This window comes from Amaranthus tricolor, chromosome 1 (genome assembly GCF_026212465.1).
Source record: "Amaranthus tricolor cultivar Red isolate AtriRed21 chromosome 1, ASM2621246v1, whole genome shotgun sequence".
Taxonomy (NCBI): Eukaryota; Viridiplantae; Streptophyta; class Magnoliopsida; order Caryophyllales; family Amaranthaceae; genus Amaranthus; species Amaranthus tricolor.
The window spans coordinates 44,639,069-44,660,717 of record NC_080047.1 but is presented as its reverse complement, the minus strand read 5'-3'; the positions used below and the strand labels follow the sequence as shown (position 1 = coordinate 44,660,717).

Sequence of the window (21,649 nt, the reverse complement as noted above, 5' to 3'; positions counted from 1 at the left end):
TAAATCATAATGAAGTTTCTTCCGTTTCAACACCAAGTATAATACAAATAGTGAAACTTTACTTAAAAAGGAAATTTGTTTGTGTACCTATTTTTTTTCGTATTTGCCTAAATTTTAAGTTTATGTTTGTTATGAGTATAATAGAATTTGTTATTTTTTACAATTAAATTTGAATTTAAATTCAACATCGTTTAATAAATCCCATTTAACACACTATTGTCTTAAATTTTTATTTATCATCTGATATCATTATTGAACTATTAGCTTAACCTTGTAGTTGAGTTGATTCCTTAATATGGTATCAGAGACAATGTGATAAAAGGTCACAGGTTCGAATCTCAATCACCCCTCATTTAAAGTTGAATATTCAGCGTCATGTATAAGGAGGACATATGTTGCATACACACTGCTAACCTAAATGGCTCTCGTGTGAAATGCGTATTAGAGTATATAATATATTATGTGGTTTCAATCATTATCTTAAGTTTTTGATAGAATTGACATCTATTCATCTAGACAAGATTTGAAAGATAGGATTCAAAAAATGGACTAAGAAGGTGTTCTCTTCAACTTATTTTTTTGACTTATTACTTATTCTTATTGGAATCAGATCAGATCAGACCAGATCAGATCAGATCAGAACTATTCAGATCAGATCAGAAAGTTTCAGATCAGACCAGACCAGATCAGAACAGATTAGACCGGACCAGATCAGATCAGACCAGATCAGATCAGATCAAACCATACCATTATTATTATTATTATTATTATTATTATTATTATTATTATTATAGAATTCAACTAAATATAGTCAACGATATTTGGACATCAATTTAAAGAGAAGCAGAAACATCGTAGTTTTTGATGTTTAATTTTTATAATGTAGTGTATATTATTATTAGATGGAGAAACTATGTAGTATGTAATAATAATGATAATGATAATGATAATAATAATAATAATAATAATAATAATAAGAAAAAATTAAAAAAAATTAAAAAAATAAATAATAATAATAATAATAATAATAATAATAATAATAAATATAATAATAATAATAATAATAATAATAATAAATATAATAATAATAATAATAATAATAATAATAATAATAATAATAATAATACCTTAACTACTATTATTAATAACAAACTCAATGAAACCAAATCAAATCAGATCAGACCAGATCAGATCAGATCAGATCAGACCAGACCAGATCAGATCAGACCAGACCAGATCAGATCAGATCAGACCAGACCAGATCAGATCAGATCAGACCAGATCAGATCAGACCAGACCAGATCAGATCAGACTGAATCAGACCAAATCAGACCAGATCAGATCAGATCAGATCAGATCAGACCTTAGTAAATTCAGATCAGATCCAATAAGATCAGACGAAGACAACATGTCCTGACTGACCACCAAAAAACAAATAAAAATTGGACTTTAGGAACAAATGAGCACAACCCTGCAATGATGATAGTACTAGAAACGCAGTAGAGTATTCCATATTGCTGCTTGTACCGTTGTGATGTACTCTTGTTGTTTTCTTTCTTCCCTTTCTTTTGTCAAAAGTTGAAGCGAAGTGATATGACAGGTAGGGCATTACTCCATAAATGTTTACGCAAATTGTGACTTGTTGTCTTATTATATATTTTTTAAAATATTATAAGTAGGCATTAAAAATACAGTAAGTAAATATATAGAATAATATAAGTAGACATTAAAAATATAATAAATAGACATTAGTTTTTAATGAATTGGACTTAAAATACGTCCCTCAAGAAACTAATTAAAATGTTTATAGCTTATATACCGGGCGGGCAAGGGGCATACTTATGCCCCAAGTCCATCCAAATACATTAGAAAAATATAAAATATCATATTTAAAACTCGGAAGTCTAAAATTATAAATATTGACTTTTAATATATATTTAATAGCTAGGAGTTCATAACTATTGTTCGCCCCAAATTTTTTAAATCTAAAGATCAGCCCTGTCTATTTAAGACTAAATTGCTTCTTTTCCCATAAAATTCTTACTCTATGTCCTGGTTCAATATTACCTATATACTTCTACAGAGTACTCATTTTATGATCAATTTTGTATACTTACCGTCTCTCATATGGTTTTTGCTATAAGTATAAATCTTCTGCAAATCAAAATAGAGGTAAAATGTATAAGAAAAGTAGAAGAAACACGTTAAAGAGATGAAAAAATTAATTAAATATATAAATGAAAAAAAAGAGAAAAAGTATAGAGCATGACTGAACATAGAAATGCAGTAAAACTATGTATAAATTAAAAAGAAAAATATAGCAAAATAGACGAATTGAAAGAGGATGTATTTGGTTTATATTTGTCCCTGCTAATCTATGTGGGAGTGTTTGGTTATATATATGCCCTTCGTTTATTTAAGTTAGTATTGCAAAAATTTCTAATTAATCATTTGCAATATTACAAATAACCGTTATTTATTTAGAGTAACTTATTTTAGAGTGAGTATTGTACAATACTTTCATCCTTATGTTGGTAGACCAAATTGAAGTTTCTTGAGTGATTCCTCAGCCATATGATAGCACAAAGTTACACAAATAACAATAAATGGAAAATTGTTTGATAAAATTAAATGAGATAAAATATGAGAAGATGTGTAAATATAAATTTATATAGCGATGAGCAAATTACTTTTAATGAAAGGTTGCAAAGTAAAAAAGAACTTATCAAAATAAAATTAGTGCTATAATTATGAGACAGGAAAAAAATTATTCATACAATTTTTATAAAAATATTATTTTGTCGCTTAAAATTGCTATTAATAATAATATTTTTCTTTATAATATGTTACTATTAATAATAATCTGAATAGAGATAATATAATAAGTTCAGTACTTCAAGATGTTCCTAATGTCATGGCCTAAAACATTTTCTTTTCAAAAAGTAGATATCTTGTTTTAGTCTTTAGACATAAGCTAATCATAGTTAACACAAAATTGTGCAAAAAGCAACAAGCTAAGTTTTCAACATAGAACTGAACTAAAGTGATTGTAATCTAACTAAATAAAAATAAACTTAATTCAATAAAATTCAACCAAATTAATAAAACTAAATAAAGTTAAATTAGACTGAATTGAATTAACAATATAAACTTTGAAAAATTATCCAATAAATAAAATATAAATTTTAAAATTATTATATAGAAAAAATAATACTACACAATAAAATTCACGAGTTAGCTTAAGAAAAAATTAATCTAACCAGTCGAAAAGATAATAAAGCATCAATCTAATCATGTTTTAAGTGGATTTCTATAGAAGAATATATACTTTACTAAAACAATGATGCATGTTATATCAACCTTGAAAATTTTCACATATTGCTATCCATCTCTAATTCCTTTTTTCTCCTCGTCTTTCCCTTTTTTTCTTTTTATCCATTCAAGAGGATGCAACCATGATTAGCACTAGTGAAATTAACAATTCATGCAATTGTCATCTATTAAACATGCCAAATGACACTTCTTCTCCATAGCCATCCATTCAATGCACATTTCTAAAAAAAAAAAAAAAAAAAAAAAAAAAAAAAAAGTTTACCCACTATACTAAAAGAATTATGCTTTATATAATATTTTAGATAACTTTATACATAGTTAAAAAAAATCTGAAGTTCACAATATATATATATATATATATATATATATATATATATATATATATATATGTGTGTATATGTGTATATATATATATATGTATATGTATATGTATATGTATATGTATATATATATATATATATATATATATATATATATATATATATATATATATATATATATATATATATATGCATATGCATATGCATGCATACATACATACATATATATATATATATATATATGCACATTTATGTTTGCTTTCCTTTTAATCTATTTGTGCGCTATATTAAACATAACTTACATGCAAAGGACAAATTTGTTTAAGTTTTAACTTTGAGATAAAAATAAGATAGTTTAATTTTAGCTAGGGTTTACTACTTGAACTTTTATACTTTTATGGCCTAATCTCTCTACCAATGAAATAGGTTTTTAGGTATTACACTCTATATTCCTTTAAGTTTGTACTCTATGATTTGAAAAACTCTCATATATTTAAATTTTAAGATGTAAACTTAACGGAAGAGAGAGTATTAAAAAAAATTAGAAGAAGCAAAGAAAAGTGCTTCTTTGTAATTCTTTGTAAGTTCTCCATCTTTTATCCATTAGCTATTATAGCTTAACCACACTTTTCCTTGTAATGAACAAATGTGTAAAAACAACCCCAAAGTTGGGAAGAACCATGATGGATGACATCCACTTACTCAAAAGCTCCCATAACTTCTGCAATTGGGTCCCTGCCCCCCAAAAAATCAGGTGGCTGAGGCTTGAAAGTTAGCCAAGGCTAACCCACTTAATCAATGATTGGAACCCACCTTGACCAAGTGAGTGGTTTGCAACAAACCAAAAAAGATACTACCCTTTTAACAAAACCCCACATACCCCAACTACAACTTCTTATAGTTGTACAAAAGATGACCTAAGTCCAAAATTAATTAAGCTTGTCTTGTGTTTGTGATTTGTTTCAGGTCTTTCTCGGATTGAGAGTTTCACTGACTGCAACTTTCTTAACTTCTATGGTAAGGGTATGGTCGTCATTTTTCACTCTCCAAACTCTAATTATACCTCTATGAGCAAAATATATTGAATATTATGATGATGATAATGATATGATTGAGATTGATTTATCATTTATAACCAAACTAAATTTAAAATAAGTTGAGACGATGTGAGAATTGATCCTAAGTCAAAAAAATCTGATTACTGCATTACCCATTTGAATTAGAATTAGTTATGTGATAACTAAACAGAATAATTGTTTGGATAAGCTAAACTTAAATCAACTAGAATCATATAATTAGTCACCCAACCTTAATGATGTATTAATATACCAATTCAATGGGCCTATTTTCAACTAATTCAATCAATCCTATGTCCATTTCCTCATCATGAGCTTTTTTTTTCTTTAACAGCCTATCCAGCTCATTAGTATAGCAGTTTACTTGCTTCAATCATGTGGGATTGCCACTTTCTGGAAGAATTATTTTAAGAACTTCTGACTACTTGCAAGAAAAAGATCATGAGAGTCGGCCGGTCGGGTGAGTCCAGGTCCCAATTTTCCTATGCCATGAACCATAAAGTTTTTGATTGACGAACCTATTAATATATTAAATTGTCAATTTTGTAACATATAACACAAATTAATGGCAGACGAGTTAATTCTGTAAACATAAGGGATAAATCTTTGTCCAACCGATTTATCCCGAGTTGAGAGAGATTCCCCACCGAACAAAACCTTACGGTCATAAGCTTACACAGCTGATATATCGAGTTCCCTACATAACAATGCTTCAGGAGAAAAAGATCAGTACATACCGATATTAATAACAGATAATCACATACAGTAAGTGAATAAACTATTCAAAATGTTACAACTCTTAAGTTCAGTTTCAGAGTCGATTCAATATTTTCTCCGTCAGGGAAAATACAACATTTTACTCTTTTGTACGATATCATATGATAAGGCAATATACCAGTTCCCTAACAACCCAACATGAGTTCACTCAACCAGCAGGCCACTCCATTTGGCGACCCCCAAGAAGGTGTACATGGATGTGATAAACCGATTGACCTAACGACATTAAACAAGTTAGGCCATAGAATATAGTAAGTTGCTGCAAAATATCGATTTAGTGTACGTGATTAGCTTACATCCTTTGGGTCCATCATTAATGACAATCCTGAAGCCATCTTCAAGTCCTTCCTGTTTAGCAATAACCTTTGCGGTATGAAGAAGACGACCAAGGATCTCCATGTGCCTTTCCTCTGCCTGAATTAGTAAGAATAAACATTAGAAACAGCCTAATGGTTGAGCATTTATACCAATGAGGACATGATATAAGCTAACTGAAGAATTCTATCATGGATGTGAACGAAATATAATTTAGGATGTAACCGGTTGGGAGGAAAGCATTTTCGTCATATTGACATAGGTTTTTCAAGGGCAGAAAGTTACTTATCTTTGTTAAAAATCGCAAAATATCAATTAATCCCGAGTCCTGAACACACAAGATTGAAAGGGATTCCTTTAAGATTATAAGTGATCACTTTAAGACTAAAAAAAGATCACTTTAAATTGTAGCGATCTAGTGAATACTTAAAAACAGTAAGTGTATATTGGGTCAGCACAATAGAGATAATCTCATCGTGAGACCGTTTCATTTGAGAATTTGTGAAAATTCATTAAACAGTGTAAACAGGCATAAAAATGAAAAAGTGGGTCGCTCGTTGTCATAAAAAGCGGGCCATTGTCTTCCAAATTTTGAGTCTTTACCCCCTCTTTTTCCTTCTTCCTTGGCTAAAAGACCCCCTCCTCATCTTCCTTCTTCTGATCTTCCAAGAAACACTACAAACAAGTAAAGCTCTCTCCTTTATTTCCTGATTTTCTTTTGACTTAGTTGATCTAAATGGTATTTTCTTGTTAATCTGTGAAATAGGTATCAGAACTTTTGTGGGTTTTTCGATGACCAATTGCTAGTTTGAATCAACACGGTCGAATTTTAGAGCAAACTCATATCATTAGATAAACAAGATTTAAACCCATGATTTAACATTATAATCTCATTCAAATTCGACTTATGAACCAAACTCTCAGTCTCAGGCACACAATCATAGAACTTCTTCCGTGTAAGGGTTCGATACCACGTATGAATTTCGTGAGTTTTTTGATCATCTTGTTATGATACTTCAGCTCCCAATTGCTTAAGTCAACACTTAGTGGTAATTTGAGAAAACAGTCTAATTGTCCCCTACTCAATCATCTCCGAAACACGAAGAAATGGCCAAGCTTAGCCTCTCAACTGAAAAAATTCCTAGAGCAAATACTTAAGGACGAGCTCAGAACACTAAATTTAACCTCAGAGTATAATACAAAACACAACTTCCCTTATGTCTTCTGAGTTTCACCGAGATCTAGCACTGTAAAAACAGCTATAAAATTCTTGTTTGATTTATTAAATTATAAAAACAGCTATAAAATTCTTGTTTGATTTATTGAATTATAAAAACAGCTATAAAATTCTGAGTTTCACTAGAGCAAATACCTACAGACACAATAACCCCGAGAAACCTAGATCTGATGCAGGAAAACATAAAATCAGCTATAAAACAGAAACCGTAATATGAAATTCTTCAAGCAAGTTCAAGCAAGTGGAAACATCAAGATCTAGCACTTACATCCCAAGAAAGCCAAAAGGCAATAGAATGTCATAGTCGTTATTGACGCAGTAAAAAAGAAAATAATTAACGAGAAAAAACCTTTAGTAGTTTGATTTATTGAATTATAAAAACCAAGTAGGTATCCAAATATGCCAAAATATGAAACACAAAATTGTGGAAGGTAAAACTATATTACTAAATAACCACGAGTACCTTGGCAAGTCTGCTTAAACCATCCTTAACCTTGGGGATGATCAAGATGTGTACAGGAGCTTGTGGATTGATGTCCCGAAAAGCAAGAACCTAGTTAACAACCATTCATTAGTCAGATTCAAACATTCTCAGATTCAAAAGAGGGAAATGGAGAGTATCCTACTCTATGACAAATTCAAACTACAGAAAGTATACTTCTAGACGTTAAAACCATAAGCAGTATAGCATGGTTCTTCACATGTGAACAAGAATTCTGAAAAGATTCAATATTGGGCATGTAGTACTGACAGGATTAACAACTACAGTGTACTACTTTGTCCCAATGAGTAGTTTTTCAACAGAAATCATCATCGCCGTAATCATATCATGTGTATCCTGCTCATAAGAACTATGATTAGGATTTGGGGAGGGATGGAAGACAGGACAGCAAACTATACCCATCAAAGAGGATGCAATCAAAGAGTCTCTTGACTCGAGAAAGACCGGCAAAGAAAAACACAAAAAAAAGACATAAGGCACTACAAGCCAATGCAAGATAAAAGTTAAGGCTTATAACATAATCGAAGGAATATATAAGCAATCATAAAGGGTAGAACAATAAACAAGACATAGGTGACATAGGTGTAGGCATAGGTGACTATCAAAGGTCTAGGTTAAACAAGCTTAACATAGAAGAAGTTTGAGACAGTAAATTATAAATCAATAGAATTGTGGTATGAATAAAGGTCAGAATTTAAGACTAGAGTGCATCTTTACGATAACAAATGATAGATCAAGCTAGCAATTGACAAACGCAAGTTGAACAATGATTTCAGAAACAAAACTAAGACCAACAAGAAGCTGTTTCACGGACTCATTGATTCTGAACTTTCATTAGTGTCAGGAATATGTGCAATAGCTTCTTAGAGGAACATATGATCGATGGAATCATAGAAAGTGTGGCAGTAAAAACCTTGTCATCCTCATAAACCACATTTGCTGGAATTTCCTTGTTAAGAATCTTGTCAAATCTGCACAAGGACAGAGAGCAATAAGGTTTAGGCAAATTAAAACAACAAATGTACAACAACAAAAACTTTCAATCTATGTTTAGCTAAGTGGGAGAATTAAAGATAATGAGTTACACAATTCTTCCCCCTTCTCTTCCACATGAAAATTTTTTTGGATGGTTTATCCCACACCGATAAATTGATTATTGTGTGCACACTTTTATAAGTTATTGGAGTCCTTCCCATTGCCATATGGTTTTGGGATACATATATCCTTGACTTATGAAGTGCGTGCACCTTGTATTTCCCCGATAATATGTTGTCATTCACAATAAGTTCAACTCAAGAAGCTGTATGATCCGAATATATCAATGCTTGTACAATAAAATTATGAACAAGCTCAAGCCACTAAATTCATTTTGACCCACCAAAAGTTAAAATCCTCATAAAACCGTTCAGAAATAGTACCATAAAACTTTCAAACTCAACAACAATTACATAAAAACACATGCCACAAGCAAAAGTTGACTCAAAGTCTAACACCACAACTATCAACAAGGGAAGTACAGCATAAAAACCCATCAAAAACCCTCATTCAAATTATACTATTGATTACCTAAGACATCCACTTAAAAATAATTTCTATTTGTTAAACAATTTTTACCAGAAAGACCCTCATTTTTACTAATTACATCCCACCCAAACTCTCCCCCTATTAATGGCATAGGAGTGATGGAATGTTGTTTTATGACACAATATACTAAATATTATAATGAATGTTAAAACTAATACACATGATTCACTAATCTTTTTTAAAATGCAAATAAAAAAGCAAATTATGGGGGATTTTGGACTATTTTAAAATTATTTTCAGGGAATCATAAGTTTAAAAAGCAAATACATTGGTTAAAACATATTTGTCACATTTCCAATCAAAAATTATCAACAGCAAGACTTAGAGAGCTTACTCACATAGTAGGGGAATCAGGGATAGTTGAAGAAGCAGCCAAAGCAGCTTCCTTTTCTGAACTCATAGAAGAGTTTGAAGTTGACTGGGAAACTATCCGAGTTAGACTCGGACTTGGACTACCCACTAACCGAGTCAAACTGGGTACAACTCGGTTCAATTGTGACCCAAAACTGCACCGGAAAATTTGATTTCTGATGGGATTATACAACCTCACTGGAGATAAAATGGCTGACATTGCTCTGCAACAAATAATATCACCCAAATGATTATGTGGAGGAAAAAAAAAGAAAAAAGGTTGAATCTTTTATCAATTGTTGATGTCCTATCAAGAAATGATGAATTTGTAAAATATAGGTTGAATTACAATAGAAAGAAAAAAAAACCCCAATTTGTGATAATTGATTTTCACAGACAATTAATTTGACTTTGTTGGGTTTAACAAGAATGAGAGTAGAATGCAGTTGTACCTGGAAATGGAGAATTATGAAGAACAATTGCTAGTCAGTGGTCGGTAGACCATGGGCGGATATTGAAGTCTCACCGGTTCATATGCACCAAATACAATTTGAGGCAATGTGTTTTTGGGATATTTGCTTTGGTGAAAATATTTTTAAAATTTTTCTTATAATATTTACTATAAGTGATAATAATTAGTTGATTCAGAGGTAAGCTAGATATTAGATGCCGTGAGAATTGAAGATTTTTCATAAAAGTAAAATTATTTGGTTATAAAAGCAAAAATTTTTGGTCATTAGGTTAACTTAAAATTACTAATTTCTGATTTTTTGTCTCGCGAAGCCCCCGCTAAAACCTCTCCCCTAACGGCTACAATCGCCGACGCTATCTCACTTTTCCGACGATCTTCCGGAGACACCTCTCTTACCGTTTGGTCTTCTCCGTCACTTTCTGGAGAACCTTTTATATGTATCGGAAAAATTAGTGTTGATGATGTTTTGTGCTTTCTTTGCCGAGAAGATAATCGCGACCATCCTTCTCTTGCTTTGAGCTCTCCTGTCTCTCTTCTTGTTCCTCCTAAGGGTGGTTCCATTGCTAAAGTCTTAGATTCGTCTTCTAAGTAATTAATTTTTATATGTTTGTTTGATTTGGAAATTATTATTGGTTATTAGCATAGATTTTCCCATTTAAATTTGAATTTTCTTTTTTCTTCTTGTGTAAAGATGAATTTTTGCATTTAATTTGAAAAAATTGTGGTTAATGTCTGTTTGTCTTGTTATTTTTATGTTTTAAATTGTTAATTGCCATCGTTATTTTAGTGCATCTATTTGTTTATTTTGTGTTGATCCCTATTAGTGATCTGATTGTAACCTTTTTTACCTTAGTCCGTAGTCCGTTCCGTAGTAGTTGAATATAGAGTTAGGAAGCAATTATGGTCACCTGAGGTTAGGTCCAAGGAGAAGGGGGGGGGGGGGGGGGAGGGCAACGTAAGCAGGATTTGGAACTAAGAGTGAAGACTTGGAACATAGGTACCCTAGAAGCTAAGTCGTTGGAGTTGGCCAATGAGCTTTCTAAATACAAGATTCATGTAGTGTGTGTTCAAGAGACTAGATGGAAGCCGGCAAAAAGCAAAAGGTATAAAGGGATATAAGTTGTGGTATGCAGGTCTAGACGGCAGACGTAACGGGGTTGGCATCCTAGTGTCTAATGATATCCTAAAGCAATTGGTTGAAGTAAGGAGGTGTAATGACAGGATTATGCTAGTTAGGATAGTAGTGGGGGAAGAGATCATATCCATTGTCAGTGCGTACGGGCCCCAAGTTAGGCTCGGTGAGCAGGTGAACTTGCGAGTTCTGGGATAACCTAGGAGACCTCATGAGAACTATCCCGGAAGATGAAAAACTTTTCTTAGTAGGAGACTTTAAAGGACATATAGGCACAGATGCAGACAATTATAACTTGGTACATGGAGGGTTTGGTTTGGGGGCAAGGAATGAGAGTGGGGAAAATTTGCTGGAGTTTGCGCTAGCAAAAGAATTGGTTATAGCAAACTCGATCTTTAGAAAGAAAGATGAGCATTTGATCACATACAAGAGTAGCGGGCATGCAACCCAAGTTGACTACTTCTTAGTGCGCAAGGGAGATCGAGCCTCATGCTTGGATTGTAAGGTGGTGTTGGGTACAGAGATGTCCACCCAACACAGGCTTTTAGTACTGGTTTTCAGGATGAGGAAGAAAATCGTAGAGAAGAAGGTCGAGTCCAGGGGAAAGGTCATGTGGGGGAGACTCAAAGGGGATATGGTCATAACCCTATCAAGAAAGATAAGTTTATTGGGTTGCCCAAGTCAGTTAGAGGATGCGAATGAAATGTGGGTGAACATGGCAAAAACCATTAGAAAAGTGGCAAAAGAGACCTTGGGGGTGTCGTCGGGTAAACCAAAAGTGCTCAAAGAGTCGTGGTGGTGGAACGATGAGGTTGAAAAGAAGATAAAGGATAAAAACAAGAGATTTAATGAACTTATGGCATGCACGAAAGAAGAGGATAGGATAGAAAAGAGAGTGAGATATACAGAAGCAAAGCGGGCCGGAAAGAAAGCAGATTTTTAAGTTGGCAAGGACTAGGTTCAGGCAGCAGCAAAACTTAGAGGCAGTGAAATACATCAAGGATGAGGGAGGACGAGTTCTCCTGAGACAAGAGGACATCAAAAGCAGATGGCTCCAGTATTTCTCTCAGCTACTCAATGAGTCTAGGGGGCTAAAGGAGGCGGATAATCAAATTTCTGACGTCCAAAGACCACTAGAATATGGGTCAACGAGTGATATTACCACAGTAGAAGTAGGAGAAGCCCTCAAAAAGATGGGGAGAACAAAGGCAGTTGGGCCAGATAACATCCCGACTGAGGCATAGAGGGGTATAGGAGAAGAGGGCATTCGTTGGCTGACTAACCTCTTTAATATTATTTTGATGACACATAAGAGGCCAGAAGAATGGAGGAATAGCACACTAATACCTCTTTTTAAAAACAAAAAGGATGCGCAAGTATGGAGGAACTATAGAGGTATCAAACTTCTAAGCCACACAATGAAATTGTGGGAAAGAGTGATAGAGAGGAGAATTAGACAGGAAACGGTGGTTAGAGAGAACCAATTCGGTTTTATGCCAGGAAGGTCAACCATTGAGGCAATTCATGTTTTGAGGAGACTGATGGAGAAATGTAGGGAGCGAAAGAAAGATCTGCATATGGTGTTCAATGACTTGGTGAAAGCATATGATAGCGAAAGAAAGTACAAGTATTTGGGATGGATCATTCAAAGGGATGGGGAGATTGACAGAGATGTAAATCATCGTATACAAGCGGGTTGGCTCAAGTGGAGAGCAGCCACTGCGGTGCTATGTGATAGGAAATTCCTAAGCAAGTTAAAAGAAAAATTCTACCGGACGGCAATCAGACCTACTCTGCTATATGGGACCGAATGTTGGCCTATAAAGAAGATTTTTGAACATAAGATGGAAGTTACAGAAATGTGTATGCTGAGGTGGATGTGTGGGCACACATTGATGGATCGAATTAGGAACCAAGAGTTTTGGGACAAACTAGGGGTAGCCTCTATTGCTGGAAAAATGCGCGAAAATAGATTAAGGTCATTTGGACATGTGCAGAGAAAGACTTTCGCCACCCCTGTGACGAAGGTAGAAAGCATTATAGTAGAGGGTAAGAGGAGTCGAGGAACACCCAGGAGAACTTGGGATGAGCAAATAAAAGTTGACTTAGATGAGTTAAACCTCTCTGAGGGCCTGACTAGGGATAGGATTAGTTGGAGGCGCCATATCCATGTTTTAGACTACTGATGTCCTCTTAGATTACCTTTTGGTGCTCTTGCAATCTTGCTTCTCTCGTTTCTTTTATTATTAGGTTTTTGTTTTCTATTAGTTGGGATAGAATCTGATTTTGGAAATCCAAGTTTCAAGCAGGAATTTGTTCCTTTGGGAATGGAACATGACCGCCCTTAGGCCCTTGATTGAAGTTTGGTAGACCTTGGGTTCTAGCATTCGGGTGCTTGTAAGGTTCATTGTTGTAACCTTGGTTGTTCCACCTCCCTTGATTTTCATTCTGATTGTAACCACGACTTCCTTGAGAATTGGAAGTTTGGTTTTGATTTCTGTAACTCAAAGCTGCAACATGTTCTGAATTGACCCCCCGCAATAAGATGTATCGTGGTTGCTTCCCCCACAAATTTCACAAGAAAAATTAGAAGCTTGAATTGGTGATACTTTTGAAGGCTTTCAACACTTATTTGGGCTAATTTCTTTTCTAGCAAAGCTTCAAGTTTGCTTTCTAGAGATTCAGAATTTTTTACCTCATACATCCCCTTGCCTCTAGCCCTTCCTTGATTGCCCCGTGATGAGTTGTTGACTACTTCTTCGATTAGCGCTCTTATTTGGTTTTGATGGATTTTGCACAATTGCCTTCCAACACTGGAATCTAACAATGCCTTTATTGGTGGAAGAAGACCATCATAGAAGAAAGTATTGAGATGGTTTTCCCCATATTCATGGTGTGGGCAAGCCCTCAACATTCTCTTGAATTAGTTCCAAGCCCCTGCTAGAGATTCCTCCTGATCTTGAGTAAAACTGGCAATTTTCTTTCTCCAATCTTGAGTTCTCACGGATGGATAGAATCTCTCTTGGTATGCTTTCTTCACCTCTCCCCATGTAATCAAAGAATCGGACTCAAGACATTTGTACCAATCTTTAGCATCACCTGCTAGACTAGACTGAAAAAGATGCATTTTCACATAATCTGGGCTATCGGTACATACTGGCATGAGGTCACAAAGTTCACTGAATTTCTCCAAATGCTTAAGTGGACACTCATTTTTCATCCCGGAAAATACTTCCTCCCTAACCGTTCTTGTGTTTTGCGGATGGATTTGATAGTTTGTGGTTGTGGTAGGAAGTCTAATCCCTACTCGTGGCTCATAATTCCCAAGTGTACCAAATTTCCCAAAAAGAGGTTGATTTTCTATATTTTGCTCAATTTTTGTATCACTACTAGATGGTGATGATTGTGGTGAGTTAGGAGGGGTAATAAGATTACCCTCCTCAATGGTGTTGGGTTGGTAGGTGGCTTGGCGAAGATGACGAAGATACTAGTTAATTTCTAGGATTAAAGGTTCTATATCTTCGCTCCTTCTTCGGTTTAAGCTCATACAACCACCACTAGAAAGAGATTGTGAGCAATGATTATTACAAATTAAAGTGCAAGTATTCACAATATTCACAATATTTAACAATTGTCATAAAAACTAATTTTGACACACATTCTCCAAGCAACGGCGCCAAATTGATAAGACGTCAGAACGGAGTCCTATGGTCATTGATGATTAACTAAGTCCTCTCTATGCAATAATTTTATACACCTTCAATAACTCCAATGACTAGCATTAGTGGTTAATAAGGGGTCGATTCACAGAGAAATGCTTATGTGACAAGTAGTTTTTTATGACATTGAAAATTTTGGTTTTTAGTTTGGGTTGATGAATTATAAGAACAAGATTCAAGTTTCAAATTATAAAGTTAAAGACTAGAGTTTGGGGATTTTAACTTCTTGATTCACTAAAGGGATAGGTTGAAAATATGTTTCTAACCAAATTCTATGATGAGAAAAGTCTTTCTATTTTAGCTCCACAACTTCTGGGCATATGAACTATGTAGTTATTAATATGATTAAGGAGATTCGACTTCTCGGCATAAAACTCGACCATACTACAAACTTTCTGTTATATGCTCATGACTTCCAATTTATGTTGAACAAGAAGCAATCATATAAGATATGCATGGTTCCTCATCCTAAGGATAAGTTTCAAAGTGTAACTCATCAAAATGTACTCTTTAATGAAACAAACTACCTAATAGAGAAAACTAATTAGCATTCTACTTCTAACTAATTAACAATTTCATAGCACACATCAAATTTAAATTCTATTTCAAAAAAATCTGAAAACTACCTAATAGAGAAAATCATATAAGAACAAAAATCTGTGCACTACCCAATACTAAAATAAAGAAAATTCAAGAAAAAAAAAAGATCTAACCTTTCCTGCGATAATCAACCAGCCATCCTTAGTGATATTGTGCTTAGAAACTTCTCCAAACGTTTGAACTTTGCCATCTGAAGCCATTTTAATAACCCTTTCTTTAATGCTGCGAAAATTGCAAAGAAAACAGAATCAAAATAAAAAAACTTACATCCAAAAGGAAAGATCAGAAAGATTAATAATATTCCCTATTTTCATAAAAGTAAAAAAATAAATGAAAATAAAACCCTTTATTTGCATCTTAAAATGCAAATTTTCAAGTGAAAATAAAGAACTCTAAATTTGCATCTCATAACTTCAATGTGGATCATCAATAGCAAGGATCTTACCATGATAACCATGAAATTAAATGACAAAGCATTTATCTTTAACTTGGAAATAACGCGATAAAATCTTTGTATCTTCGTTGAAAGTAAAGTGGCCTTTGAACACAAAAAAAAAACAAGAATCAATGGAGACATTATATAAATGAATTTTATGGTTTTTATAAATAAACACTCATAAATGAGCATGTTTATATAAAACATCCATCAAATGTTGATAGATCTGAGGGAAAGTCTTCCATAATACAGCTTCGATCTCCACCAAATCTAGTTGCTAAGGAGAAATTTAAACATATATTCAAAAAAAATTTAACACGCACAAAATTGAATATTAAGAAATTTATATGACAAAAGAAAATTAGTTAACGTTTATAACTTTTCCCGATAAATATCAAATTTATGATCGTTATAATGAGAATACGCACTATTCATATGTCTCAATATATCGGATGACTTGCTGAATGGAGCCACTCTTAACCAACCTTTATGCGTCAACTCGGGGTCATCGCTTGTTTCGGTTGACACTTGATGACGATTAGCATCTCCGTCGCTCCAAATTTGAAACAACATTTTTTCCGAACTATCAACGCCCCAATTATAACTAATATTATCTCTTATCATTAATTCATCTAAAGTCCAAATATACCCCATAAACTGTTTTTCTTCGTGAATGCCCACAAATTGGTAACAAAACGAACCATTTCCAATGGTATCCAAAACAGAAAATGATCAACCAAGAACCAATAGGGGACGTATTTCCTGTGGAGAAGTCAAGAAAAGAAACTTAAATGAGTTTAGGAAAAAAATTTACAATTTGTTAAGGCAAATAAATGTGAGTAGATGTGATAGGTCTTTAGGAAGACAATTCAAGGTAACACCCCGTCCAGCGCAAGGAAGAGCAAGAATAGCTCTAATGTGCTTCACCAAGTTTGTTAAATCACCAACTTTTGTATTGCCATGTTCCATTGAAGGGAGAAGTCGAACCTTCTCATTTCCAGTAATGTACGATGCAGTATGCTCAAAGTCAAATAAATGCCCACATTGTTGATGTTTTGAGTACATCATATACAATAATCCATCTCCCACATCATTATACAAACAAAATTTAATATTAAAACATAATAGAGAATGTGACTTGCAGCGAGGTACATTTTGCAAATGGAATTCATTCTTTAAAAGGAAATATGTAGAATAGAGAAAAATATCCATTTAAAGAAATGTGCAGAATAAATGAAAGAGGGAGGAAATGTAACTTAATTTACGAACATTAAAAATGAGAAACTAAGACACATACCGATAGATTTTTCTGAACTTGAGCTCTATACAATTCCACCATACATTGATTTTATCTTTGTTATCACTCAAACAACTAAGTATATCTATGTTTTTTGAAAGTTTAGAGTCAAAATATGCATCCACTCTTTTCACTTCTTCAACAACAAAGAAGGTTGAAGACACCCCATCGTCAACAACTAAATCAAGGGAAATACTCAAAAACATAAGGTATAAAACAATCAAAAAACATATTACGAGAATTAATATTCACATAATCCAATCAACACAAATGCAGGAGCTGATAATAATCTTTGTTAATTCACTCTAATGCATCCTCTTGTTACTAATATTGCTGACTAAAAAAATGAGAACTAAAAATTGACAATAAGAAAATTAGGGTTGAAGAAAGGAGGAAAAAAAAAATAGGAAAAGAAGGTGGATGCAGAAGGGAGATGTAGTGTTATATCCGGTAATTTAGAAAAAATAAATAAATAAAGATCAGAAATTTAATTAAAAAATAAAAAATAAAAAATAAAAAATAAAAAATAAAAAAATAAAAAAATAAAAAAATAAAAAAATAAAAACTAAGAAAATAGAAAAATAAAAAAAATAAAAAAATAAAAAATAGAAAAATAAAAAAATAAAAAAATAATTTTGCAAATTAATTCACGGTTACTCTACCTCAATTTCCATCCCTATTATTAAATAACTTCTCACTCCTTTCTCTAAACCTTATAACTAACCTAATTTACCCACTATAAAGGGTGAATTGTTGTATTGTAAGTTTAAGAACTTTAGCCCTATTTTTGCGAAATTTAATACTCCCTCCTATTCAGCCTAAATGTCCCATTTGACTTTTCACACTTGCCGAGACAACATTTTAACCTTTAATATCTTAAATTATTCTTAATTAAAAATTATAAAAAGTTGATATTAATAATCCTTGTATTGAGACAAATCAAACAAGATCCCACATGATTATATTTTAACTTATTGATTAAGAGTAAAATACAAATATAGAGTGATAAGTGAATAGTGCCAAAAATCAAATGGGACATTTAGGTTGAATAGGAGCTAGTATGAAAATAAAACTTAAACTTAAAATAAAAAAGACAAAAAGAGACAATACTAGGCCTAATTCTCTTTCTTTCTCCTTCTCCCTCTCCTTCTCCTTCTCTTTCTCCTTCTCTCTCTTTCTCTTTCTCTTTCTCTTTATCTATACCCTTTACAAGGCCATATTCTAAAAAGGATCAAAACTAAGAAGTTGCATAAGAAAAATATTACAAGTTAATTTGCAAATTGTAAGAACAAAATATTTTTCTTATTTTTGATTTCAAGTGTGGACACTTTCGAACACTCTAAGCCTTTTGACAAAGTCACCCCTTTCCTTTTATATAGGAGCAACTATAGCTTAGTGAGATAACCAACTACCCACAATCTCCTTGATCCTAAAAAGAAGGAAAGTGAGGTGCATACTTGGGAGCCAAGCAAAATTCCCACTGTTAGTATATACTAAAATAGGTAATTAGTTTTCTCTTAATTAAAGCTCATATTATGATCCTATTTTTGTGGAGAAAAATAAGGAGATTTTTTCGCAACATATAGAATTAGTCTACGGTTATTTTTAGGTGGTTAATTAATTATTTTGCCAATTAACTTAATAAATAAATTATGCAACTTACTTAATTTCTAACCGTGACATCAGCTAAAAATAGAAAATAAACTCTTTGTCAATTTTCAGCTGACATCTTCTCCAAACTTCAGTCTTGGGAACACCGCACTGTCTCCATCAACAATTTTCATCATACCATCAAACTTGGGAACAATAGACCTCCTGTCTACATATAACATTCTAAGTGATCTTCTTTATCTAACATCTTGGATACATTTGACGTGTACAATGTTCATGGACCAAGTCATAGCAACTATCTACGATCTTTGTCAAGATCGGATATCGACCTGTAAAACAATCTATAAAACATATTTGTTTATTTAAAGTTAAGTCATCATCAAACCAATTCATTCATATATTATTACTCAAACTCTATGTGCTTTAAGAATAGGCCACATCATATATATTGGTCGAAGAACAATGAGTATTCAAACAATCTAACATGAGAAATGAGGTGATGAACAAAAACTTGTCAAAATATACAATATTAAGAGTGACATTGAACATGCACAGACCATTGTTGATATGATGATGTATTAAACTCAAGACACATACAAGTCTCACAAATTAACTGAAATCTTAGAATTGCATAACTTATATGGAAAAAAGATGCAATAAAATAAATCACATGAAGACCATCTTGACTGATGCAGGCACCTGAAGACAACATCTCAATAACCTTACTTTCTCCCTAATTTACGGGCTGGGATTAGGGAAGATTGAAAAAGGCTAAGAGAGAATGAAAAAGGGAAGGACACAGCTGGAAGTTAGGGTTTTCAGAATAGACTAAAATAGAATAGAAGTAAATAAATAATTAAAAAAGGGGAGGGAAGTGGGACGGTGGGATGGGGGGATGGGGACTGGGCACTTAGGGTTAGAAAATAAGTTTTGGGTTGTTCTAGTGGTAGTGGGCTATAGTAGATTTTTAAATAGTTTTCTTAAAAATTTCGGTGTTCGGTTTTGTAAATCGGTTTTCGGTTTTCTAAAATTCCAAACCCAATTATTTCGGTTTTTGAATTTCCAAACCAAATTTTGTCACCAAAATATATTTGTTATTCGATTTGGTCTGGTTCGATTTGTGGTTTTAAGTCGAATAAGTTTCACTCCTGCTCTTTATGCAATAATTTCATACACCTTAAATAACTCAAATGACTAGTATTAGTGGTAAGTAAGGGGTCCATCCACAAGAAAATGTTTATGTGACAAGTAGTTTTTTATGACATTGAAGATTTTGGTTTTTAGTTTGGGTTGATGATTTACAAGAATAAAGATTCAAGTTTCAAATTATAAAGTTAAAGATCGGAGTTTGAGAATTTAACTTCTTGATTTGATTTACTAAAGAGATGGGTTGAAAATATGTTTATAACCAAATTCTATGACGAGAAGAGTCTTTCCATTTTAGCTCCACAACTTCTGGGCATAGGAACTATATAATTATTAATAGGGATGAACAAAGTTTGGTCTAAACCGTAAACCAAATCGGACCAGAACCGAAATTTTAGTATTTCATCTGGTTTATGGTTTAAATGGTCTGGTCCGGTTTTTTTCAAATTAAACTACGGTTTACGATCTGGTCTCTATTTTTTATTTTCCAGACCAGACCGGATTGCAAACCGTACTATGGTCGAAAATCATAATTTTTTATTTAAAAAATTAAGTTGCTACCTAGATATTTCAAAATATAGTTATTTTTATATAGTAATATATACATGAATGATGTTGATGTTAACAACTAATTACAAATTATTATATTTATAGATCCTAGGTGTGAAATATTTGCATAAATACATGTATTAATTTGGATAAAAATATAAAAATAAAAAATAGTAGACCAAACCAGACCAGATCGTTGTAAAACGGTTTGGTCCGACCTGGTTTGGTGATTTAAACGGTTTTTTCCGGTTTGGAAAATTTTCAAACCGAAATTTTTGGTTTGGTTGATTTTAGTATCAGAGCAGACCAAACCGGACCGTGTTCACCCCTAGTTCTTAATATGGTTAAAGAGATTTGGCTTTTCTAGACGTAAAACTCGATCCTAATAAAGTTAGCTTATGGGCTACGCATTACTAGCATAAAATCATACTTCACAAGTGTTCAATACATTCAATCAACATAAATTGTCCATGGATGGAGATCAAAATGAAGTTTCGATTCCTTACAATGGAACTCATATATTCATTCATGTACATATTTATACTCAACCCATTTCCCCCATAAGCAAATCAATATGTTAACTACATCCTCAAACTCTAGAAAGAGGAATATTCACTCATGTTTAATAAATAACACACATAAATTATCATAACATACATGATTTTTGCTATAAACTAAAAAGGGAAAAGTTAGAAGAACTTACTACACTCAACAATAGAGGAGTTGAGAAATTGGCAAAACAACAAACACCATACAAAAAGTGTAAAATCCTCGAAATAAGCATAACTGGACTAAATCAAAATAATAAAGCATAAGGATGACATAAATATGAGTCAAAATTAGGGGATAAAATGTACATGTAGCATGCGTATCAAAATTCCCCAAGCCGAACCTTTGCTTGTTCATAAGCGATAACAAAATTGAGATGCAATGAGAAAATATGACCATAGAACTAGAGAGGTGCAAGCAAGGATGACAAGATAGTGGTTTCCGATTCCAAGGACTTGACAGAAATTAAGGATCCATGAAATCATTCCTAAAAGGGATTAAAATGTGAGCACGCAACCAATCATGAGCTAAAAGCTCCTAAACAAGACTCAAAGAGGTGGGCAAACCTCACTTTAGGTTGTGAATTTTCAATTTGTCCACTACACTTATGCGTTTAAGGGTAAACACTCATCACACATCCCTA

General features: G+C 33.0%; 2 protein-coding genes across 2 annotated transcripts; one reads left to right on the top strand and one right to left on the bottom strand.

Annotated features, from left to right (window-relative positions):
• Window positions 1–5,440: 5,440 nt before the first annotated feature.
• Window positions 5,441–10,103, bottom strand: LOC130826172 (14 kDa zinc-binding protein-like). The gene is made up of 6 exons (XM_057691737.1): window positions 9,948–10,103; window positions 9,483–9,719; window positions 8,474–8,531; window positions 7,522–7,611; window positions 5,803–5,920; window positions 5,441–5,722 (listed from the first exon to the last, which is right to left on the bottom strand). The coding sequence occupies exons 2-6, from the start codon at window positions 9,713–9,715 to the stop codon at window positions 5,655–5,657; spliced, it is 567 nt and encodes a 188-aa protein (XP_057547720.1). The 5' UTR covers window positions 9,716–9,719; window positions 9,948–10,103; the 3' UTR covers window positions 5,441–5,654.
• Window positions 10,104–11,310: 1,207 nt separating this feature from the next.
• Window positions 11,311–12,343, top strand: LOC130811315 (uncharacterized). The gene is made up of 2 exons (XM_057677576.1): window positions 11,311–11,808; window positions 12,008–12,343. The coding sequence occupies exons 1-2, from the start codon at window positions 11,311–11,313 to the stop codon at window positions 12,341–12,343; spliced, it is 834 nt and encodes a 277-aa protein (XP_057533559.1).
• Window positions 12,344–21,649: the final 9,306 nt, after the last annotated feature.